Source organism: Bolinopsis microptera, unplaced genomic scaffold, assembly GCF_026151205.1.
Source record: "Bolinopsis microptera isolate Bmic1 unplaced genomic scaffold, MBARI_Bmic_1.0 sca35, whole genome shotgun sequence".
NCBI classification, from domain to species: domain Eukaryota; kingdom Metazoa; phylum Ctenophora; class Tentaculata; order Lobata; family Bolinopsidae; genus Bolinopsis; species Bolinopsis microptera.
The window spans coordinates 912-23,358 of record NW_026971807.1 but is presented as its reverse complement, the minus strand read 5'-3'; the positions used below and the strand labels follow the sequence as shown (position 1 = coordinate 23,358).

General features: G+C 38.3%; 2 protein-coding genes across 2 annotated transcripts; one reads left to right on the top strand and one right to left on the bottom strand.

Annotated features, from left to right (window-relative positions):
• Positions 1–2,901: 2,901 nt before the first annotated feature.
• LOC134825719 (solute carrier organic anion transporter family member 4A1-like) lies at positions 2,902–7,949 on the bottom strand. The gene is made up of 12 exons (XM_063837930.1): positions 7,861–7,949; positions 7,557–7,689; positions 7,246–7,400; positions 6,448–6,630; positions 5,999–6,304; positions 5,660–5,880; positions 5,164–5,270; positions 4,678–4,816; positions 4,425–4,560; positions 4,134–4,309; positions 3,794–3,955; positions 2,902–3,319 (listed from the first exon to the last, which is right to left on the bottom strand). The coding sequence occupies exons 1-12, from the start codon at positions 7,930–7,932 to the stop codon at positions 3,184–3,186; spliced, it is 1,926 nt and encodes a 641-aa protein (XP_063694000.1). The 5' UTR covers positions 7,933–7,949; the 3' UTR covers positions 2,902–3,183.
• Positions 7,950–12,724: 4,775 nt separating this feature from the next.
• Positions 12,725–22,009, top strand: LOC134825721 (nicotinamide/nicotinic acid mononucleotide adenylyltransferase 1-like; the record flags this gene model as incomplete). Its single annotated transcript, XM_063837931.1, has 4 exons — positions 12,725–12,884; positions 13,238–13,326; positions 14,756–14,823; positions 21,924–22,009. Coding segments are annotated over exons 1-4 (340 nt in total), but the record flags the coding sequence as incomplete, so codon positions are not given.
• Positions 22,010–22,447: the final 438 nt, after the last annotated feature.

Genomic DNA, 22,447 nt, shown 5'->3' with positions numbered 1-22,447 from the left:
GCGCGATGTGTTGCTTTAACTATAGCCCTCTCGCTTGCAGTAGCGCGCGACCGCCGGAGGCGGAAATGACCTGGTTAGCTAGGTAAACGCGATGTGCCTTGTAGGATGAAATCCTACTAGCTGACGCCATTCGCCATTCGCCATTCGCCATTCCCAACATAGCAGAACTATTCAGACCACTAGAGAGTGTCTTAAGACACAAACTGATACCAGCACTCGTGGGCAGATAAGTATAATGAATAAATTGTGTAGAAATTAATAAATGTGACTGTGAGTGTGACATTGTGACATGTACATTTGCATTTGCAATTTGGGTACGTGAGCCGGCTCGATCCACGTGCGCGGCGCCCCCGCGCCCATTATGCTTACATCTCCAATTTCAATTGCAGTGTGGTGCTTGCGTGGCGCGGCGGGTCGGGTACTCATGTACTTGATTATTGAGAGTACCCCATCTTACGAACGATAGATGAACTAACAATATATTTTGAAGTTTTTTTTTTGAAGTATATTATATGTATTGATTATTCTGTGGCAAATAAAATTCTCTTTTTCTTAAATTCTCTTTTTCTTAATTCTTGTTCATTGAAATATTACACGATTTACACGATACACGATTTTTTTTTACACGATTAGAAAATTTATTTGTTATACTGGAATAATAACAATTTTAAAATATAAAATAAGTCACTTCCCTCTGAAGTAGAACAGATGATGGGAGAGCTTCAAACATGGCGATGGAGGGAAGCGGTGTCTCACCGCTGGGAGGTAAATTAATACCCGTATCGCGATGGTAAAATTTTATGATATGAGATCTCAAGTAAAAAATAACACAAAAAATAAAAAGTGAATGTTGTCAGTGTAGTGAAATCGGAGGCAACATTAATAAAGACGTATACACTTAAACCGTTACAATTATAGTCCCTATCTTGTTTTAAATACTCACAATAAAATACACACAAAAAACACACAAACGTCCCCAAAACATTAACTTCAATTTATATTTCCCTAGTTGAAATTAACTTATTTTATGAAATTGATACATTCGAGAAGATATCGTGATTACATGGTAGCCATCCATGATCCCCATTTAGCCCTAGGTTTTGTATATGAAGCAAATGGTTCTTAAATCTCTTTTTAAATAGTGAAATTGACAAAATATGATACGGTACATCATGATCAAGGAGATAATTTAAAATTTTGGATGCATTAAAAACAAAATTATTACCGCCAGCGAGGAGCCGCAGCTGCGACTGCAAGCCGTGTTACCCACTTCCCTGTACTGTATTGTGTATTGTGATCAGCATGAGTTTAATCAAAGTAATGTGTATCACTCGCTTCACTCGATCCGAAATTAAAGTATATAATCCTACAACGCTAAGCTAGTAATAGAGTTTTATGAAAGCACTCTGGCCAAGTCAGTGGATTCTTTTTACCTAATTTTTCCTCATCCCATTAAGGAACGCGCGCTGGGTAAGAAGAAACTTAGCCAGAGTGGAAGTCGGCGCCCTCATTAAATTTTTGGAGAAAATCGCTCGCCAAAATTTGTTGGACCAGGACGATGTCCTAGCCTGGCAGCTCATTGCGCGGCGCGTCGCAACGAGCTTCGTTGTTTGTCGACGTGCGACGAGCAACGAGAAAAATTGTGTGGCGCGTCGAGTGGCACATCTTAACGGGGGATACGCGTATAAATTTCGATCGCTGACGTACAGCGAGCAGCACAGCTGCGAATGGCGTCAGCTAGTAGGATTTCATCCTACAAGGCACATCGCGTTTACCTAGCTAACCAGGTCATTTCCGCCTCCGGCGGTCGCGCGCTACTGCAAGCGAGAGGGCTATAGCTATAGTTAGAGCAACATATCGCGCCACAAGCCAAATATTTATCAACATCTTGACTAGCTACGCGGTCCTTTTCCGCATGCGCTCGCGCTGTGCTCAAAAATTGACGTCGTCAATCAATCAACATCAAGATTTTAGTTTTACATTTGACCTTTATGTCAAAAAATCTTTGAATTTTCAATCGGTGGTCGATGTTACCTGAGGACCTCAGGCTTCGTCCTTACTTCGTCACAGGACGATCGGAGCTCGAAGAGCGTAGAGAGTGCTGGCTGGCGTCGTCCTGTGATGGTCGACGTATTTTTGCTTGCTAAAAACGCTTCCCCATATGAGATAATATAACAAAAATTGTTTTGGTCACGTGACCAGTCAATGACATTGATATTTCGCTGCGGACGGTTTGGTGGAGGGTTAGGGTCAATGTTTATACATTATAGGGTCAAAGTTAGGACTAGAGTTGTACACTATTGACATTGTGAGGGTAATGGTTAAGGTTTATCACTAGCGACCTTTTCATCTGACCACAATATTGCAAAATGCTATGTTGTATGTCACGTGACAAATTTAGCCGAGGGTCGGAAGACGGAGGTCGGAAGTCAGTGGACTCTGTTGGAGTCCGGCGGACTCCGAGCGGAGTCCGCCGAGCTGGCGGAGTCCGCCAAGCTCCGCCGGACTCCGCCGGATTCAAGTCTGGCGGAGAGGTCCGGCGGAGTCCGCCAAGCACTCCGCCGGAGTCCGCGGCGGACCGGAGTCCGCCTAGTGGCTTAGTCCGCGGCGGACACTCCGCCGAGCCGCCGCGGAGCCGCTCGGAGTCCGCGGCGGACTTTAAAGTCCGCTCGGAGTCCGCTCGGCTCCGCTCGGAGTCCGCCAAAATGTACTCGAGTCCACTGTAAATACATTTTGGCGGAGCACCGCCGGAGTCCGCTCGGAGTCCGGCGGCTCCGCCGGAGTCCGCTCGGAGTCCGCTCGGAGTCCGCTCGGAGTCCGGCGGCTCCGACGCGGACTCGACTCCGCGACGGATAGTGCCATAACTATGATAGAATTTATGTGTAACAAATATCATAGCTTGTAAATAAATTAAAGTATAGTCTATGTTTAGAGTACACTACAATGTAGACGTACCCTAATAGTAACTGAATCACAAAAGTTTCGCTGTCAAATCTGATTGAAATTAAAAATTAAAGTAATTTCAAAGTCCATCAATGTTTCGATTGTAAAGATCAACTTTCCATCGAATAAACCATAAAATTCAAACAATGACATCTGAACTGAAATTGAGTCTACTCTAAAAATTATGCAACAATCTGTGGTTCAAAATGTGTTTTATAATTAAAGGTTATTAATCATATTCTAGAGTTTAGCTGTTTCATCAACTTTGATATACGTGTAAGCAGCTCGTGCTGGGTACAGTCTCCATGCAATAAACATGCAGATAGCACCTGCTATGCGGAATCCCAACTGACTGACCGTAAACGTCACTATCAAACTGAAATTAGGTTAGCATCAGTGGTTAAAGAAGTGCAAATATAAAATGGCATTTGTTAGTCTATATCATGCCTTGGATGTTCTTTAAACTTTTAGAAAAATCGCTCCTTAGCTGTTTCTTCGGGACTTCATGTAGCTGCACACACTAAGACATCAGGGTTCTGAGAAATCCATGCTGAATTTCTCAGATTCAAAAATAATTTTTTATACATTTTCAAATTCAAGAATTCTCAAAAATACTCATGATGGCCCCTGTGACACTATAACATGCATGGTCTACACTTCTCAGTCTCTGCATTGTACAATTTTGATGTGTGTGGTTTGCCAAACGACAGTGAGAATTATCATAATAAAATAATCTGTGGTGGTGTCATTCACTCATTTCAATAAAAGTTAAAAATATGAACTGTTAATACTTTAACTAGTGCCATTCTTTAAAAAAGTAAGAACTAAGAAACAGTCTTGGTACACATACTCATGGAGATCGTAGAGCCAGCAGCTTCCTCCACCTCTCCACACTACGCAGTAGTTGTCAATGATAGCTCCAAATATAATGGGTCCTAGTAGGAACCCAAACCCACGTGTAAAGAACTGCTTCATGCCTTGTGTCGCTGACCTGTCAATCTCGGGAACCACTCTGGGAATCGTGCAAGATTAGTAATCAAAATTTAGCCAGGGTAAAAATCAGGTCACAATTGTCTCTCCTTTGTAGAATTAAACCATTCTTTGAGGAAATTTATGAGGAATTAAAAACCTCATATTGTGTTAGTCTACTCTTTTTACAAATTCGATATCTGCCGAGCAATTTTTCTCACCTAAGATATGCCACATTTACAGCAGGGTATTGACTAATAAAAATTATAACCCCAAGTAATTGCTGAACTATGAAAACAGTCCATTTCTTTGTTGAACAGGAATCCTCTGCGGGACAGGCCCCTGGGACTAAATCAGCCTGACTACACTGACAATTCTGATAGATCCCACTACTTTCCTGCAATATATTAAGGAACATAAATAATCTAGCAGTTTCTGATGAATGAGGTGCAAGTATGAAACATTCAAATTACCAAGAACTGTTTAAGTTACAATAAAGAGCTAAAAGTTACGTTATATGAAGAACAGCCAGCATGGCAGGGGGAGAAGTAGGTTATCATATTCTCCAGATCACAAACGGGCTCGTAGAAATCTGTTGAGCAACTACATATACCATTGCACATGTCTGTCAAGTTCCTGCTTCCCTTGCTGGGGTGAATGTTTTACTGTACAACTGTTTTAGATTTTTAATAATTGCTAGTATGCTTAAGTTAAGGAGTTCAATGAGATTTCAATTTCAAAAATTGTCAGATTTATTGCTCTTACTTCCATTCCAAAGAAGGGTTAGTTGGGTAGGGAACTGTTATACCAGCCACAATGTCAGTGTTACAGTGGTACAGTGACATGAATGGTCCAGCCAGGGTTACAAACTGGGTGACTGCAGCGAACAGCACACACGTTTTTCCTGGATAATATGGCCATGAATGATCACGACTACCGTTGATGATAGTCCACTGAATTTTGCATTAGGTAAAAATTGCTCGCCGGAACATAAGAGGGGCCATATTAAATAATAAATATAAATTATTTTACACATAAGGCCACTAACATTTGTGTGTAAATGGTGCTAACTTCTCTTTGAAATGATTACAATCTTGTATCGAAATTTTGCATTCAATTTACCAGTTCTTAAAACTAAATATTTAAAAATTGTTAAATTGAATCGGCAAATCATCCACGTTTAAAACTCAGCACCGCCAAATAAAAGTATGTGGTGTCATTTAAAATTCCATTTAAGTACACAGTCATTACCTGATGGGTTGAATTTTCCCATGTAAAGTCCACCAAGAGCCAATCCTACGACTGTCCCAACTGTTCTTAAAATCCCAATAAACATCCCCGTTTCTGAATACGATATCCTGTGATGAAACTGTTCTAGAATCCTCTATTGTTCCAGATATCACGGTATTGATATTAATTTCATTTAAAATGTCTAATGCATATGATGTATCATAACCTCAATCAATTGTTTCGATAAAAATAGTTGGTAAGCAAATGAAGAAATGACTCATCATGTGCATAATGATTGTGGTGATATTGTTGAGCAGCTTTACCTGAGATCAGGTGGACAATATAACGACAGATGATTGGTAGAAGGTGAGCTAGTATCGAAGTAGTGCTACAATCACATGCACTGTTAAACCATAGCGGGAGATATTAAAACGTGATCATAAAATTTCACTACGCTCAAGCTCAATTATAGTGGAAGTGTCTTTTTTTCATATCGATACTTTTTCCCCCGACTTACTTGAACAGGTCTGATAATAATTTAGTATCATATGGCATGGACGAGAGAAAGATGTTGTTAAGAGCTTCTCCTGCTAGGAGAAATAGTAGAGCCTTGTTTTTCATAAGTCGTTTCACAGTGGGTAACAAGTCCTTTATAAGCTCCTTGAATGATCGGTTCAGTTCAGAGTCCTTTTCTTGCTGACTTGCCTCCCCGCTATCTATCTTCTCTTGTAGAACTGCCTTTAATGTTACTGAGTTTGCTTTATTTTTTTCAGTATATTTAACTGTAAATTTTAAAAATAAATTTCTCTGTTACTATTTGATTACATAGAACTTAAAATAAATATCCCCATCAAACCTTGGCTGCTGGCATCTGCGTAGGGAACAGTATTAAAGGTATACCAGAAAGAGCAAGCAAGATTCCAGGTGCTAGATACCCCATCCACCATGCGCCCACCCACTGTCCACTTCCCAGTGTCACCCCATCTGGGGGTGTACCCAAGGTGACATACTGTGTCAGGAGATATGCTCCAAACACAAAAGATACTGAAAACCCTAGCAGATTGATGACATTATTAACAGCGACAGATGGACCAAGTTTCTTCTTTGTCATCACTTCATCTAGATATGTCAAACCACAAATTGCTTGAGGTGATCCTATACCCTGATTTGGAGGTAATTTTGTTCAGATATAGAAAATGTTAATAGTTGTCATGTTTTATGATACGTTGAAAGGAAAATTCATACATCTAAATAAGATGGTTACTAGCCTGCTCAATTTTTGTTGTTGATATTTTTCCTTTTTACCTGCAATATTCCTGCCAAGAAGAGGATCCAGAACAATTTATTATTCTGAACAGCATAAAACATTGAGTCCACCACGGAGAGGTTGATTGATATGTCATCTCCCCCACCCGGGGTACAGAGGGCCAGGGTTTCTTCCTTTGTTCCCATTATAGATGTCGTCACGTTGTTTGATGGTTCTGGAAGCTAAGATGATAAGTTGCTCATTTGAGATTATGGAAATACTATGCCACTATTTACAATTATAGGATTTATTAGAACAATTAACAAATGTTATTATGCCACTATAAATGAGAAATTTTCAATGAAACAAGAAATTTTTAGCACATTTGACAGAGTCAGCAAATTTATAATAGTTCACTAAAATATAATGCCCATATTATGGTGTATGAATTTGTCCTTGACTGCTAATTAGACAGTAGAAGGACAGCCAACTAACAAGTAACGGGGCAAGGGATGTGCAGGCCTGAAAGCTTTAGCACACAAACACCGAAATGCTAGTTCGGATGAATTTGGAAAGACAAGGCTCATATTTGGACCAGATAACAATTGTTGGCGGAGATAAAGGGTTCTGTTTAGGGTATTTATTATGGATTGCTGTCTTGTTGTGACAGCAACTACACACTATACGGCATTGTGTTTGGATCAAGCGTATGATGTGTTATAGGAATTAGAATGAGTAAGGCTCAACGAGCCCTCTTAGATTGACTTCAAACCCGAATAAATAATTACATTGGAGGCTCACTATACTTACCACTTACCATACGTCTTAATATCGAGTTCTCAATAATTTGTTCATACCTTGACAAAGAGCTGTGTACCACTTTGCAACAGATTTGCTATCAAGTTGATTATCACTCCAAAAAGTAGCCACCTCATCTTTCCTTTGCTGGCAAAATGCCCGAATATGAACGCCACAACAAGACCAGACAAGTCATTTGAGATGAGAATCAAACCTATATGGGATTCAGATGATTTCATATTTGATTCAAGGAGGTGTTAAAATAAAATTTCAAACCCCGGCTCATCATCACCAGTATAACCTTTTTAAATTTGTATAGTAAGAGTGTTAAATAAAATAGTCAAAACAGCTTATACCAACGATTCCTTACCAATTTGCTTTGAATTCAAGTTGAAGAGTTGCTGGAGGGTGGGTATCAGCACTTGGTTCATACCCAGAGTTGTGGATATTGCGAAAGAGGATATGGAGAAGAGGACCAGGTACATATTAGGAGTGTTGAATATCTGAAACAAAACAATGTTACAATTTCTACTCACCCTCGCTGACTTATAATAAATAATCAATGACGAATGTGTGTTAACTCTGTCATTTTCTGAACAGATATAGATTGACAACAGGTTGCCAATTCCAAATAAACATTATTTTTTCACCTAAAATTTGATTTTCATCCAAACCTTTAAGAAAGATGGTCTCCAGCCCCAGAGTCCGCAATCTGTTACTCGTGGAATATTCATTTCAATTTCCATGATCTGTTGAATTGCTAAGAAATAACATAAAATTAAGTAAGTTTAGTAGCGTAGTTTTCACAATTAGAATTATGTAAATTGTGAAAGGTAGAGTATTACCATTGAAGCTAAAACAAATGAAGCTCAACAATAGCGCATAAATACTATATCAAGGTTGAATTAACCGCCGCCGCAAGCAACTTACCCGCAAGCATCCTACCCTCCTCCACCATCTTAACTACTACCAGCATCTAACCCGCCTACCTTCCGCCAGTATCCTACCCTCCGCAAGCATCTTACCCTCCTCCACCTTCTTATCCACCTCCGCAAGCTACCCACTCTCCTCCACCTTCTTACCCACCTCCAGGGTCCTACCTGCCTCGAGTACTCGACACGGACACACCAACCCCTTCTGAATGTAATGAAGCTTCTCATCCTCAATATAATACTGTATATTAACTATAATAGAACGAACTTTGACTCTACTAAGAGTATGTGGACTGGTAAAATAAGTCGTCGAAAATCAAAATGTAACTTTGTGTAGTGTGTACAATCGGATTCATGGATACTATAATAGAAACCATTGATTTCATTTTATACATTAATTTTAGCGCAGGTGATATCATATTTAACCAATTTAATACTTTAGCATTATAAGTTTAAATAGTTGAATACACTTTTCTCTTAACAGTATTTGCTTTGATTTACTCTGAACGTTTATTCTTTTCGACATTTGGCAGTTTAATTAAACGAACATTGTACATACTTATTACTTATTCTACAGATTGCATCGTGGTTGGGGAATTTGATAGTTAGGCCAATAAAACTAGTTCGACTTTGAATTTCTTATTGCTGATGTACGATTTAAAGTTGATGAACCTTAATTAATACCTTTTTACTTGTTTGTAAATGAAATTATTGTAAATTTCAGAAGATTGATGAAAACTGACTGAGTTAAACAGTAGATGATAAGACAAGTTTACGTGTGTTCTCGGAGTAGTGTGAGTTATGGGTTGTGTTTGAGCTGAAAGTGGGGAATTCGCTGATTATTCGACAATCAGACCAAAAGTATTAAAACCTGTATTTTCTAATCGAGACAGAGCGGAGGGATTGCTTTATTTTATCAAATTGTTCGTTTTGTTCGAGTAGGAGTTGGATTTCCCAGAACTTGAGAGCGTGTGACTATTGTATAGTTTCCTTCCACACGGACGGGAGATGCGCTGCAAATTTTACTCCTCAGTTGGAATAAAACTTGCTTATTTTATGTCTAGTATATTTATAGCATTTTATAGATCTTTCTATGGAAGTGGTTTCCTTTTTGAAGATATTTCACGTCCTGTCTTTATACTTTTGAGGAAGTAGTCGACAAAACATGCTACATAATTATCATAAATCTTCAAAATACACTCCTTAATTAATATATTTTTCATAATGTGTATTTTACGACCTGCTTGACAAGCCCATCACAAAATAAGGCTCATAATTGTGCCATATTTATCTAAGGATTAATACCTAACAAATATGCACAACATAATTGTGGGTACGCAATGCAATACTATTTGACACACCTGTGACCTAGACCACCTTTTCAGATTCAGAAATGCCACTAATCCCCAGTTCGAGTGTGATTTTGGCGGGATTTCTCGCTCAAGTTGCTTTAGCAAAGATACTGTTTGCAGTGAGATTTGCAGATATCGAATATCTATATCCCGCGGATGTAGCGGGGATCTACTGGTTCCTGCTTATATGGCTGGCAGTAGGAGCGGGAGTCTTAACAATCATGAAAAATAAAGAAAACAAAGTTAAGGACTTCCTGAGCGTATCTATTGGATCCTTCATTCTCAATCTTAGTAGCGTTTATCATGGTTGCACTACAATTCAGTGGACGTTTGCGACCTCTTATTGGGATGTCCTAAAGTACTACACATATTGCACGATCCCGGTTATGGCTTTGGCTTCTCTTCTCGTTACACTGCACATCCTAAAAGAGCCACAAGAATACCCAGAGGATTTCAAGCTGCCTCGACCAGTAATAATTCTTCTAGGGGTGTGTGTTCACATTACTATTGGAAAGTGTATCTTCGCTGCTGGAGGATATAGTGGTCTTTGCGGAATTGCTTCCTGGATAGTGCTATTGTTGGTGTCAGTCGTCCTTACAATGTTCACCTTCTTAAAAACTTCCGAGAAATCCAGGTTACTTCGATCATTGTTTACATTTGGCGTCTCATTCGTCATCAACCTTAGTTCAGGAATGGCGGGCAGCAGCAGCTTCGAGATCATGTGTTCTTGGGCATATACTGGGGCATACACTTATCTCACATTGCTCATTACCATCGGAGCTGCTGTGACTCTCGTGATCATGTTTCTGAAGAAGGATCAAACAGCTCAGGGTGTTGTTGTTGCTCAAGCAACTGTCCCTCAAGCATCCTACCCTCCGCCTCAAGCAACTGGCCCTCAAGCATCGTACCCGCCGCCTCAAGCAACTGGCCCTCAAGCATCCTACCCGTCGCCTCAAGCAACTGTCCCTCAAGCATCCTACCCGCCGCCACAAGCGACTTACCCTCAAGCATCCTACCCGCCACGTCAAGCAACTTACCCTCAAACATCCTACCCGCCGCCACAATCAACTTACCCGCAAGTATCCTACCCGCCACCAACATCCTACCCTCCTCCACAAGCATCCTACCCTCCTCCACAAGCATCCTACCCTCCTCAACAAGCATCCTACCCTCCTCCGCCATCTTAACTACCACCAGAATCTAACCAGCCTACCTTCCGCCAGCATCCTACCCTCCGCAAGCTACCCACCCTCATCCACCTTCTTACCCACCTCCGCAAGCTACCCACCATCCTCCACCTTCTTACCCACCTCCGCAAGCTACCCACCCTCCTCCACCTTTTTACCCACCTCCGCAAGCTACCCACCCTCCTCCACCTTCTTACCCATCTCCACAAGCTACCCACCCTCCTCCACCTTCTTACCCACCTCGATAAGCTACCCACCCTCCTCCACCTTCTTACCCACCTCCGCAAGCATCCCACCCTCCTCCACCTTCTTACCCACCTCCGCAAGCTACCCACCCTCCTCCACCTTCTTACCCACCTCCGCAAGCTACCCACCCTCCTCCACCTTCTTAGCCACCTCCGCAAGCTACCCACCCTCCTCCACCTTCTTACCCACCTCCGCAAGCTACCCACCCTCCTCCACCTTCTTATCCACCTCCGCAAGCTACCCACCCTCCTCCACCTTCTTATCCACCTCCTCAAGCTACCCACCCTCCTCCACCTTCTTATCCACCTCCGCAAGCTACCCACCCTCCTCCACCTTCCTACCCACCTCCAGGGTCCTACCTGCCTCGAGTACTCGCCCACATCCAGAAACACGCCATCTTGCCAGGCAGCCTGGGAGGAAATTTTTTTTGGGAGGAAAAACGGGAGAAAAAGAGGAAATTTTTGAGAAGTTACTCCTAAATTTCGAAATATTTTTTTGGAATAAAGACAAATTAATTGAGGAAATTTTTGAAGAAAATGTTTCGATTGTATAAAAATCAAAGAGGAACATCCCGTCAGTTTTGGAACACAGTGAAATATTGTGATTGGAGAATGCAGATTGCTGTTGTGAAGTTACCAAATTTACGTGAGTACTTGATTCTTTTCAATCCCAGTTTATTGCTGTCCTACAAATTTCTTTAATGCCAAATGCTGTCTAAAACACCCTATTTCGCAAAAAATTTCCAGGGGCTGCGCCCCCTAGCCCCCGCCAAGGGGCTCCGCCCCTGGACCCCGCTGGGGGCTGCGCCCCCAGACCCCTGCCACAGCTTGCTCGCTTCGCTCACTGCGCAGCTGGATTGGACACGTCGACTCGCTTCGCTCGCCGACAGCCCCCCCCCCCAAACTTGCGAGCGAAGCGAGTGGGCCACAGAATTTAGAAAAAAACGCATCTGGGAGGAAATATAAAACTTTCTGGATGTGGGAGTACTCGACACGGACACACCAACCCCTTCTGAATGTAATGAAGCTTCTCATCCTCAATATAATACTGTATATTAACTAAAATAGAACTTTGGCTCTACTAATATAAGAGTATGTAGACTGGTAAAGTAAGTCGTCGAAAATCAAAATGTAACTTTGTGTAGTGTGTACAATCGGATTCATGAATACTATAATAGAAACCATTGATTTCATTTTATATATTTATTTTAGCGCAGGTGATATCATATTTAACCAATTTAATACTTTTAAGCATTATAACTTTAAATAGTCGGATACATTTTTCTCTTAACGGTATTTGCTTTGATTTACTCTTAACGTTTATTCTTTTCGACATTTGGCATTTTAATTAAACGAACATTGTACATACTTATTACTTATTCTACAGATTGCATCGTGGTTGGGGAATTTTATAGTTAGGCCAATAAAACTAGTTCGACTTTGAATTTCTTATTGCTGATGTACGATTTAAAGTTGATGAAATTTAATTAATACCTTTTTACTTGTTTGTAAATGAAAGTATTGTAAATTACAGAAGATTGATGAAAACTGACTGAGTTAAACAGTAGATGATAAGACAAGTTTACAAAAAAATTCAACCATCATTACAAACATTACCAACCACCAACAAAGTTTTTATTAACGTGGTATTAATTTAGGGTCGGAATTCCGTGCGGTGTAGGAATTCCGTGTCCGGATGTTGACATTGGAAACGTTGGTAACAATATAAGATCTCGTAAGATCTATTGCTAACACCAATTGTGCTCAATGCAGTTATATACGTAATATACACGTAATATATATACGTAAATATGTAATATGATGTATTATAAATATTTTATGTAAATTAAAAAATAACCTTTCCTTTAATTAAGTATAGGATGATATGGCAGGAGGAAGCACTGATCCGGATATATCCAAGTTGGTTCTCCTAGCTAGCGGCTCATTCGACCCTATTACCAACTATCACATCAGAGTATTTGGTAAGTCTGCAGAAGTAATAGTAATTAGTGAAGGCTAATGTAATTAGTAAAGGCTAATGTAATTAGTAAAGGCTAATGAGCGGTTAATCTTTTTGTTCAAGCGCTATTTTCGGTATTTACAATAGTGCTTTATGGTACCGTTTGATGTTACTTATAAATTATGTTATTTATAAATTATAATAATTATGTGTATTGAATAATGAATATCAATTTTCTGAATTTACTTAGCCTCTTCAGAGATATTTTTAGTGTTTAATAAGAATTATAAGTGGCAAACAAAATATGAATCTACTGAATATACCCCCTGTTTAGATCTGGTGAAGCACTACTAACTGAATATACCCCCTGTTTAGAGCTGGTGAAGCACTACTTCTCGTTAAAAGGATGTGTGGATGGCAGGGCTATAATCTCACTTACTCCTAAAACTACTAACACAAACCAGGTGAGCTAATCTTACTTTTGGGCTAAATGGCTACATAAGACGCAGATAAAAAAATCCTATCATATGTGCCAAAATATCTTAAACCATTGAAGATAATGAATAATATTTTCGCGTCCGAGCAAGTCGTAATTTTTGCCGGGAATTAATGGATAAGCACTAAGCAAGTTCGTTAGTTGAATGCTGTAGTGTTTTTGTGTTGTAAAGAGGGACAATTACCCGATTCCGAAACTCAACTGTGATGGTAATAAATTGGTCCGGGATAAATTGATTGGTTTCTATTGTTGACAGAAATTGTTAAATTGGAACTGGAACAAGAATTTGTTTCCAATACTAGGACGCAAAATTTCTATGAAAGGCTCGTTCACTTGCTACGGCAATTTTTACCACTTTAAACCCCTCCCACCTATTTTTACCACTTAAAACACCTCCCACCTATTTTTACCACTCTAAACCTCTCCCACCTATTGTTACCACTTTAAACCCCTTCCACCTATTTTTACCACTTAAAACACCTCCCACCTACGTAAATCTGGAGTAGCCGTCCAGCTGCTATAAATTCACATTGCCGGGGTCTCACCTAACAGCCTTAATAATAACAAGCGATATAACAAAGCAGTATTAATTGTATCAAAATATCAAAAGAATGGAAACAACGTACAACTTAAATGCCGTAAATATAAAGTATATGAATAATATCTAATCATTATCGTTATTATACAAAATTTGTTCTACAGCTCATGGTAAGGCTAATCGATTTACTGAATCACGCTATTCTTTGTGTGTACCAATATTCTGAACCTCACATTAACATGTCCATAAATGAAAATATGTGGATCATATTACTGTAACATGTAAACAAATTAAATGTCATCAAATCCAAAAAGAGAAGGTCCCGACAATCTCTTAAGAAGTAGTGATACGAGAGTACAACATTATTTCACTGGCTAATTTCTGGACAATTTAACCATACAATTTTGAAGGAGTCGAGTCTCTTGGGAGAATCTCAGCGATTTAGTAAAACTGTATTAAAATTGTGCCTTCTTTCCGCCGCACTTGACATACAAGTATCCGATCAATAAATAGGGAACACGTTTACGGATTAAAGCTGTCTGGGACCTGCCCCTGAAGTCTGAAGCTGGAAGTGGTACTATCGGTAGTCGGTACATATGGTATTTAAGGAACTTATTGCGGCGTGAAGGTTACTTGCTCTTTGAAGTTAGCTCTTCTAAAGTGTACGGACTACGGAATACTACGCTATGATGAGTCGTCTTGCCTGCTGTTTAAGAATACGATAGTAAAATTCGGCATCCGCCATCCCAAAGATTGCGTTCGTTATGAGCTCGTTTTTTTTTTCAGAAAAAAAGTTTCTTATACTTTATTATATATAGTAGTATTAAAGAATATCTTAAATAATATCTACAATTTTCAGGATTCCTCTGAGACCCAGGATCGGATAAAGATGTGCGAACTCGCAACCTCCAACATTCCTAACCTAGTGTTAGTATTGAATGATATTTATAACATTAATCATTTTAAACTATGCGTGATGTTTCAGCAATGATAGCTTTAACAATTGACATGTTTCCCTAAGCTAAAGAACTAAAGAACTGCGATCGACGTGCGGTTTCTTATCGGCTTAAAACTAATAAACTGAAAGCTTGTTCCTTTGACTTAGTCAAACTCTATATTTATACGAGGTGCAAATTGGGGAAATTGATGCAATATAAACCGATATAGATAAAGCAGAAAGCTATTTAGCTTTAAAAGGTATAAACATATTTATAAAGCTTTTAGAAAAGCAAAGGCGAATTTATTATAAAGATTCATTTATTTTTAATAATGCAAATAAAAAATCTGCGAGTAAGAAAGACACAAAATTTCTTCGCTTGAATAACGAAAAATTTAAGGATGGTTTGGAATTAGTAAACCAGGCAAAACCGATTAGGATGCATCGATTGAACTCACCCCATCATGAAGACAAATATGTTGTTAATATTTACAATTTACATACAGTAATTACATATACGGCTATGAATTTGCTGCACTGTATTTATAAGGATCAAATAGCTATCGATATGATATCATTTATTCAAATTTTAAAATACATATAGTTCGTCTCATTTATAACAAAATATCAAAACCGAACAGCCACACAAGGTTTGCTTCAGGAACTATTCCAAAAATTCTTGATAAATTATTGGCAATCCTGGGGAAAAAAATGATTCGGTTACCCTACAGACTGCAGAGTGTCAGGGACTAAGGAGTGCCTAGATCAAATAACTTCGGTTTGGACGACCATGGCATGTCGAAGTTCCTTCAATTTACCCTTAATTTTAAATGTTTGTGAATGTGATTAAAAAAATTGATTAAATTCCGAAGTTGTAATTGTATATCAACTTCTTGCAAGTCGGGGGCCTTTTCGTTCGTGATGTGGCAAGATAAAGAGTTACAATGGTCTACTTCACTCTTTAGGGGGTATATCATATTACGATAACATTCCTCCTTGAGTTTTCCCACCCGTAGCTACGTCTAGACGGAAAACAGCTGAAGGGCGTTTTGCGTCCCCTAGCTTGCGAGGTATATCGCAGCAATTTCTACTTAACAGTTAACTGTTAAGAAGACAGGTCCCCTCTGATTTACATGATTACATAAAGTGTTAAATCTGACCAAGTTTCACCTTTCTAGGCGTCACGTTTATACTGGTACTCCAGTTACCTTTACACAATGATATTGATAACGTCCAGTCACCTAAATTTACAATTTTGTCTGATTCCATCAGAATCGGTATTTTTGAGAGCTCCTATATACCCATCTTATAACCACAAAGTATATGGAAGTCGAATAATTTGAATGTATTGAAACTAATAATTTTGTTGATTTGATCCATCAACGATGGAGACTGGAGGATGAATGGTAATGTCTTAAATTGTAAGATATACACTACATTACACTATGTAGATGCACTATGTTATGATGATGCACTATGTTATAGTACTATTTCGAGTTCACTACCGTAAACTACAACATTTTCTACGGTATATTCGTGTGTAGAGAGACATCTTACATAATATTATATATATAGGTCGGCAAGTTGAGTATTTGATTGATATTGTAACAAGCATCTTACAGTATAACTATCTGGAGATCTCACAGTTAACACTGTTTAATGAATACCATTACTAGATAACGAGGTATATTTAAAAGTTTTACCGTGTGATACGGTATGTAAAAACGATATTTGATAAATCAGATGCATGTTGGAAATTTAACATGGTTTAAATTATGTAGCCAAGTTTTCAATTAAAATTATTGCTGTTGAATTTGTGAGATACCATGTATCTCGAACAAAGAATATTCATCAAGAAAAACTTTAAAATTGAGGCAAATTTTCTAAATCACGGAAACACAACATGTTGAAGGATATAAGTGAAAAACTGAAATACAGGTGGTAGAAATTCTGCAAATTCTCAATCGAATTGGATAATAAGATAAGGACACAGGATACAGTCGGGCTATTCTTTTGATGTGATAGAATCAGGTTTCAGGGTAGCAGTCTAAATTTAGCGTGAAACTAGAGAGATGTTCAGCTTCGCTCATTTAGTAATTAGTATTAGTAATACTAGCAGGAATTTATTTATTTAGAGATTTTAAATCACTTGAAGGGTTTATATTTCGGAACCTAAAGTTCTTATTCCTTGGGCAATTTTTTATTCCTTCATACTGGTCAAAAGGCCTTAATATAATAAAAAGCATTCGAACCTGCAAAAATTTTTGCAATGGTGTATCTCACACGGTTTTCGCGATTTGGGCACTCAACTTCAAAGCTTCCTGTAGGATTTTCCCAAAGCAAACAAATTTTCCACGAGTAAAATTAAGTTATTTATACCTATACTATGCAGATGATCGAATTACGTCTCCATCTTTTTATAAAATTCGAATATTAAAATCATGTGACTTCTGGTTTTACTCTGAATAAATATAATTAGTATAACGCTTATCCGAAATTCTTCGGAATTTATTCATCATCTTTATTGTATGCATTATATTTTGATAGGATGATTTCAATAAGACAATAGTGTGCGTGATGGACGGGCCTCTTTTCATAGTTTTATAAATATCACCGACGCTGTTTAAGACGAAAACACGTGCTCACGTGAAAGCGTGAGTAATTTTATTTTATTATGGACGGGCCTGCACAATACAGTAGACTGGTTGTAGAGTTCAACTATCCAAGTTGTCCGACTGAAGGGTAACCTCTTAACAGTAACTGACTACTAGTGTTGTACTTCAGTATAATTAGTAATGTTTGAGTGAAAGTATTTTAGGTGTTGAATTCGGCAGAGGAAGAAATTGATGATTGGAATTAGAGATAAGGCAATGTGATTACGTTTCTTCAGCAATTTGATCACGTTTGGAAATATTGGAAAACACGCATGTGGCCACAAAACAGATAATGCTTGTGTTTAAAAGAGGGTATTTTTTTATTTATTTGAAAATTCAATTAATTATTATATATATAAATCAAGCGTTACATTTCAGCCATGCAAAATTACAATGACATATTTTTATATACTAATTAATAAATGGTACTGCAATATAAGTTGCTTAATGTTTGGCCGGATGACAGCTAACTAAAAGAGAAAAATAAATTTGATTACATAATAATTAATTCGGCTGAACCAACACATGGCAAGAGCCACATTAACGTTGGGGCCGTCTACCAAATTTGAATGACAAACAATAACAAGAAATCAAACATATCATAAATAATTATAAGGATTTTGTTCATTACAATTCTGTCACAACTGATAGAAGAAAAAAGACAAGCGGATAGGAAATTGGACCGACAGAATTGTAACCAACAAAAACACATTTCTGAGACTCATAACACCCCTGTTCCATGCCCAATGAACGATGAACGAGGATGGGCACGAGGATACGATTTCCATAAATTCGTCGAATATTGCCTCCAAATCCTCGCGCAAATACCCATCCTCGCGAGGGTAAATCATCATCGTGCACAATTTCCCACGAGGATGATTTCCTCGCGATGAAATTATTGGACATTTCCATCCTTGCGAGGGGTTTCTCCTCGCGTGCAGCGTATCAAAATGGGTAAATTTGCACTTTTGTCACAAATGTAGGCAGTTTCTGGTGTCATCGCGAGGATCCCACGAGGATCACCGCGAGGATACCTATATGAAATTTCGACGAAATTATGGAAATCATATCCTCGTGTGCATCCTCGTTCATCGTTCATTGGGCATGGAACAGGGGTGTAAGACTGATGAGCTAATCTGGCCAGACTGTATCGGCAGCCCAGAGGTACTTGATCAGTTTGGCCTTAAAAGTAGAAATCCGCTCTGACTGCCGGATACATACTGGTAGACTATTCCATTTCAGCATTGATCTATGATAGAAGCTATTTCGGAAGGCATCGAGCAGGGCACAGTAGTACTCATGTAATTTGAAGTATCCGACCTATCAATTATTTGAGCATTGTGCCTAGTATAGTGTATCGAGTGCCCTCTGGATGGCATAGGACTAAATAAGTAGGGAGCGAAACTGGAATTATGCTATTCACTATTTTATAGAAGGTCATAAGATTGTTATAAATAAACTTCTGTTTAACAGGGAGAATATTTCATTTCTTTTGCTCTGTAGCAAGTTTATTGTCATTATAACTGGAGTACGGTTCACCATTGATCCATTTAATGGCCCTCTTTTGGATAGCAACAAACTGTTGAAGATGAGTTGCAGTTTGAGGGGACCATATGACAGAACAATGTTCAAATATAGACCTAATTAACGCTAAATAGAATCTTTTCTGCCTTTTATCAGTAGTGAAATGATATGTTCTCTTAAGTAGTCCAAGTCTGGAGGTAGCTTTGGAAACAAGCGCTTTACATTGTACTCCCCAAAATTAAACCTGGAGTTTATTGCGACTCCTAAATCTGACTGAGAGGGCCCAAAGTCAATATCACTTCAAGAAAGTTTATAGAAGAAGGTATTGAATGGCAATTTATCCAGCACGTTTCTTTGCAAGGACACAGAGAGGGCTTTGCACTTTTGTGGGTGGAACTTCATTCGGTTTCTCACTGACCAATCATACAATCTATTGATGTCATTTTGGATTATGTGATGGTCAGGGTAACCAAATATCTCCCTCCAAATTTTAGTGTAATCTGCATAAAGGGCGATATTGGTGCCTTCAGAGACACAGGAGTCATTTATAAATATTACAAACAATAGAGGGCCAAGTATAGAACCTTGAGGGACACCAGACCGAACTTGTAGAGAGGAAGACGTTTGGCCTCTTATCACTACTTGTTGTTGTCGCCCCTCAAGATAGGAATTAATAAATTTAAGCATTAGTCCATCGACATTAAAAATATTCTTTAATTTACTTAAAATGAGGTCATGCGAAACGCTATCAAAAACTTTCGCAAAATCAAAATATATTATATCAGTCCTGGATCTGTTGTTCAGTGCAAGTGCAAGATTGTCCGTGAAAGGTATCATTTGGGTTGTGCATGAACGTTCATTAACAAAACCGTGTTGTCTTAAAAGTTAAAAACTAATAGTGATCACAAAAATCGAACGGATACAGTTTTACTTTTCACATAAAACTATCAGGTAATTTTGATGACAAAAACAACGAGTCATAGAATGAATGAACGAGCTAAAAAATCTCTTGTAAATTATAACTTATTTATTTATCATTATTATTATATTTATTATAGATTATTATAATTACTTAAAATAAAGTTTGCATAAACAGAAGATAAAAACATGCATCAAAATTCAACAGTCGACAGCTTTTATGCGGCTTAGTGGTCTGGTCTAATCGCTGTTTTCTATGGTCATTAGGTCATTCATCCCCCGAACCTTATCTCCTACCCTTTGGAATGTGCTATTTGGCTCGTACTAGTGTTCACTGTTCATGTTGGTGTTAGGTTTAGGGTTAAAGTTCATCATATGGTTAGGATGAGGGTTTTAGGATGATTGATTGAGGAAGGAGGAGCACTGGCCGGAGGCATTACTCGGCACTAACGCCTCAAAATCTTTAATTACAATCAAATATAAATATATGCACACATGTATAAATATGATAACGCTACTAGAAAATTTACATAGAACTTTTACAAATTTTTAAATAACTCTTATCTCTTGACATACATTTAGAACAGCGACACAGGGTCTGAAGAATGCGCGCTGATGAAGTGAAAGGTAATAAAATATTAGATAAAAGGTGGATAAAATGATTACGCTAGTGTAATTTTGACACAATGTGTAAGGTTGATAACGGAAGGGTGGGGGGGGGGGGGGTAAAAATTGTCCAAAAACTGACTACGTAATATTTGAAAGACCCCTTATATAAGGTTTAAACCCGATCGGTGGTATTTTGTTTTCGTACTAATAAGGTTACCAGTTTACCAGGTTACCAGGTTCGTACAAATAAGGTTACCAGTTTACCAGGTTACCAGGTTCGTACAAATAAGGTTACCAGTTTACCAGGTTACCAGGTTCGTACAAATAAGGTTACCAGTTTACCAGGTTACCAGGTTCGTACAAATAAGGTTACCAGTTTACCAGGTTACCAGGTTCGTACAAATAAGGTTACCAGTTTAACAGGTTACCAGATTCGTACAAATAAGGTTACCAGTTTACCAGGTTAACAGGTTCGTACAAATAAGGTTACCACTAGGTTAGAACCGGATTATCAAATATCAATATAAACTGTATTAATGTAAAAAAGAATACCATTATCAACTTAAATCTATAAATGAGCGTCCGATAAATGTTAACCTACCCGTTCGAGCACAAAAGAAACGACAATATAGCGTTGATTGGTTAAGAAACATGCATAGGTCACACCGAACTGGTGAGTTGTTTGTTTTACTAATAGGATATGTTTTAGTAAGATACCATGCTGAAATTGATTAACTTTGTACAGTACATGAGACTGTGACCATCTAATAACTTTGTAAATGAACTAAGATGGTTACAGTCGCTGAACGCTGATCTGTTCATATTCCTGGATTATGTGATATATCCTAAAATTTCCTAAAGACTAGACAATGCTGCTACAGTATGTAACGGTTAAGAAATCTTCCGGAATAGTTCATCACGTACACATATTCTTCAAGTATTATGCCGCTTTTTATCAGGATTCACGTCATTACAAGCTAACTATTGTGTCCCCTATATTTTCAATATAAGAATATAGACAAACGACAGTATCTGTAAACCTGCCGTAAACTAAATTACTTTAGACCTGATATTCGAACTAGCTTTGTATTTAAAATATGACTGTTGATAAATTTACGTCATTCTTTGCACTCTGCATTTAAATATGCCTGAATAAAAGTAAAAATTTCATAATTTTCTAAGTTAACTAATTACAGTCGACTCTTACCCTATTGCTAATACCAGCAGTAATAATCAACATTAAAGTTAAACCATTTTATAAAGCCTATCTACACCTTTTAATAGCACATTTGGTCTTGAGTGTAGTTTTACCAACTAATCAGTAAAGTAAATTACAACTTTGTTGACCGCCTAGCTTTCCTCACACGTCACATTTTCATTTGCAGTATCGACGAATGGGAGTACAATCAGCGATGTTACACGGTTCTTCCTAAAGTTATTAATAAACTGGCGGACAAGTATTGCTCCACAGGTTAGTACTTGACAAGTTATTCATAACTCCGTGCGTTATGCATGCAGCTGTTAATAAAATTACTCACGCTTTCACCAATGCAATGTGAGCACGTGTTTTCGTCTTAAACAGCGGCGGTGATATTTATAAAACTATGAAAAGAGGCGCAAAACACGGACGTTTCTACGCGCGCGCTTTTATTTTGTTATCCAAGAAAACACGTGTGTTGATGAATCTGGCATGACTGTATGTTTATTACCTTACTCGGGAATATTATGACTGGGATAAAGTGGTGGGTTTTGGAAAATTCCGCCACATTTTTCCCGGTCATTAATTTTCTCAGTCAAAAATTAACCCGCTATAATGTTCCCGAGTAAGGTAAACTAATAGTAATACATTTTGATGCTTGGTGGGTTTTGGAACATTCCGCCATATTTTTCCCGGTCATTAATTTTCCCA

Excerpts from the sequence above, each read along its gene's own strand:
- LOC134825719 (XM_063837930.1), bottom strand. The coding sequence starts at position 7,932 with ATGGAAATTGAAATGAATATTCCACGAGTAACAGATTGCGGACTCTGG. Across the intron at positions 6,631-7,245 it reads GTACACAGCTCTTTGTCAAG|CTTCCAGAACCATCAAACAA; the intron begins GTATGAACAAAT and ends TTATCATCTTAG. Across the intron at positions 6,305-6,447 it reads TCTTGGCAGGAATATTGCAG|GGTATAGGATCACCTCAAGC; the intron begins GTAAAAAGGAAA and ends CCTCCAAATCAG.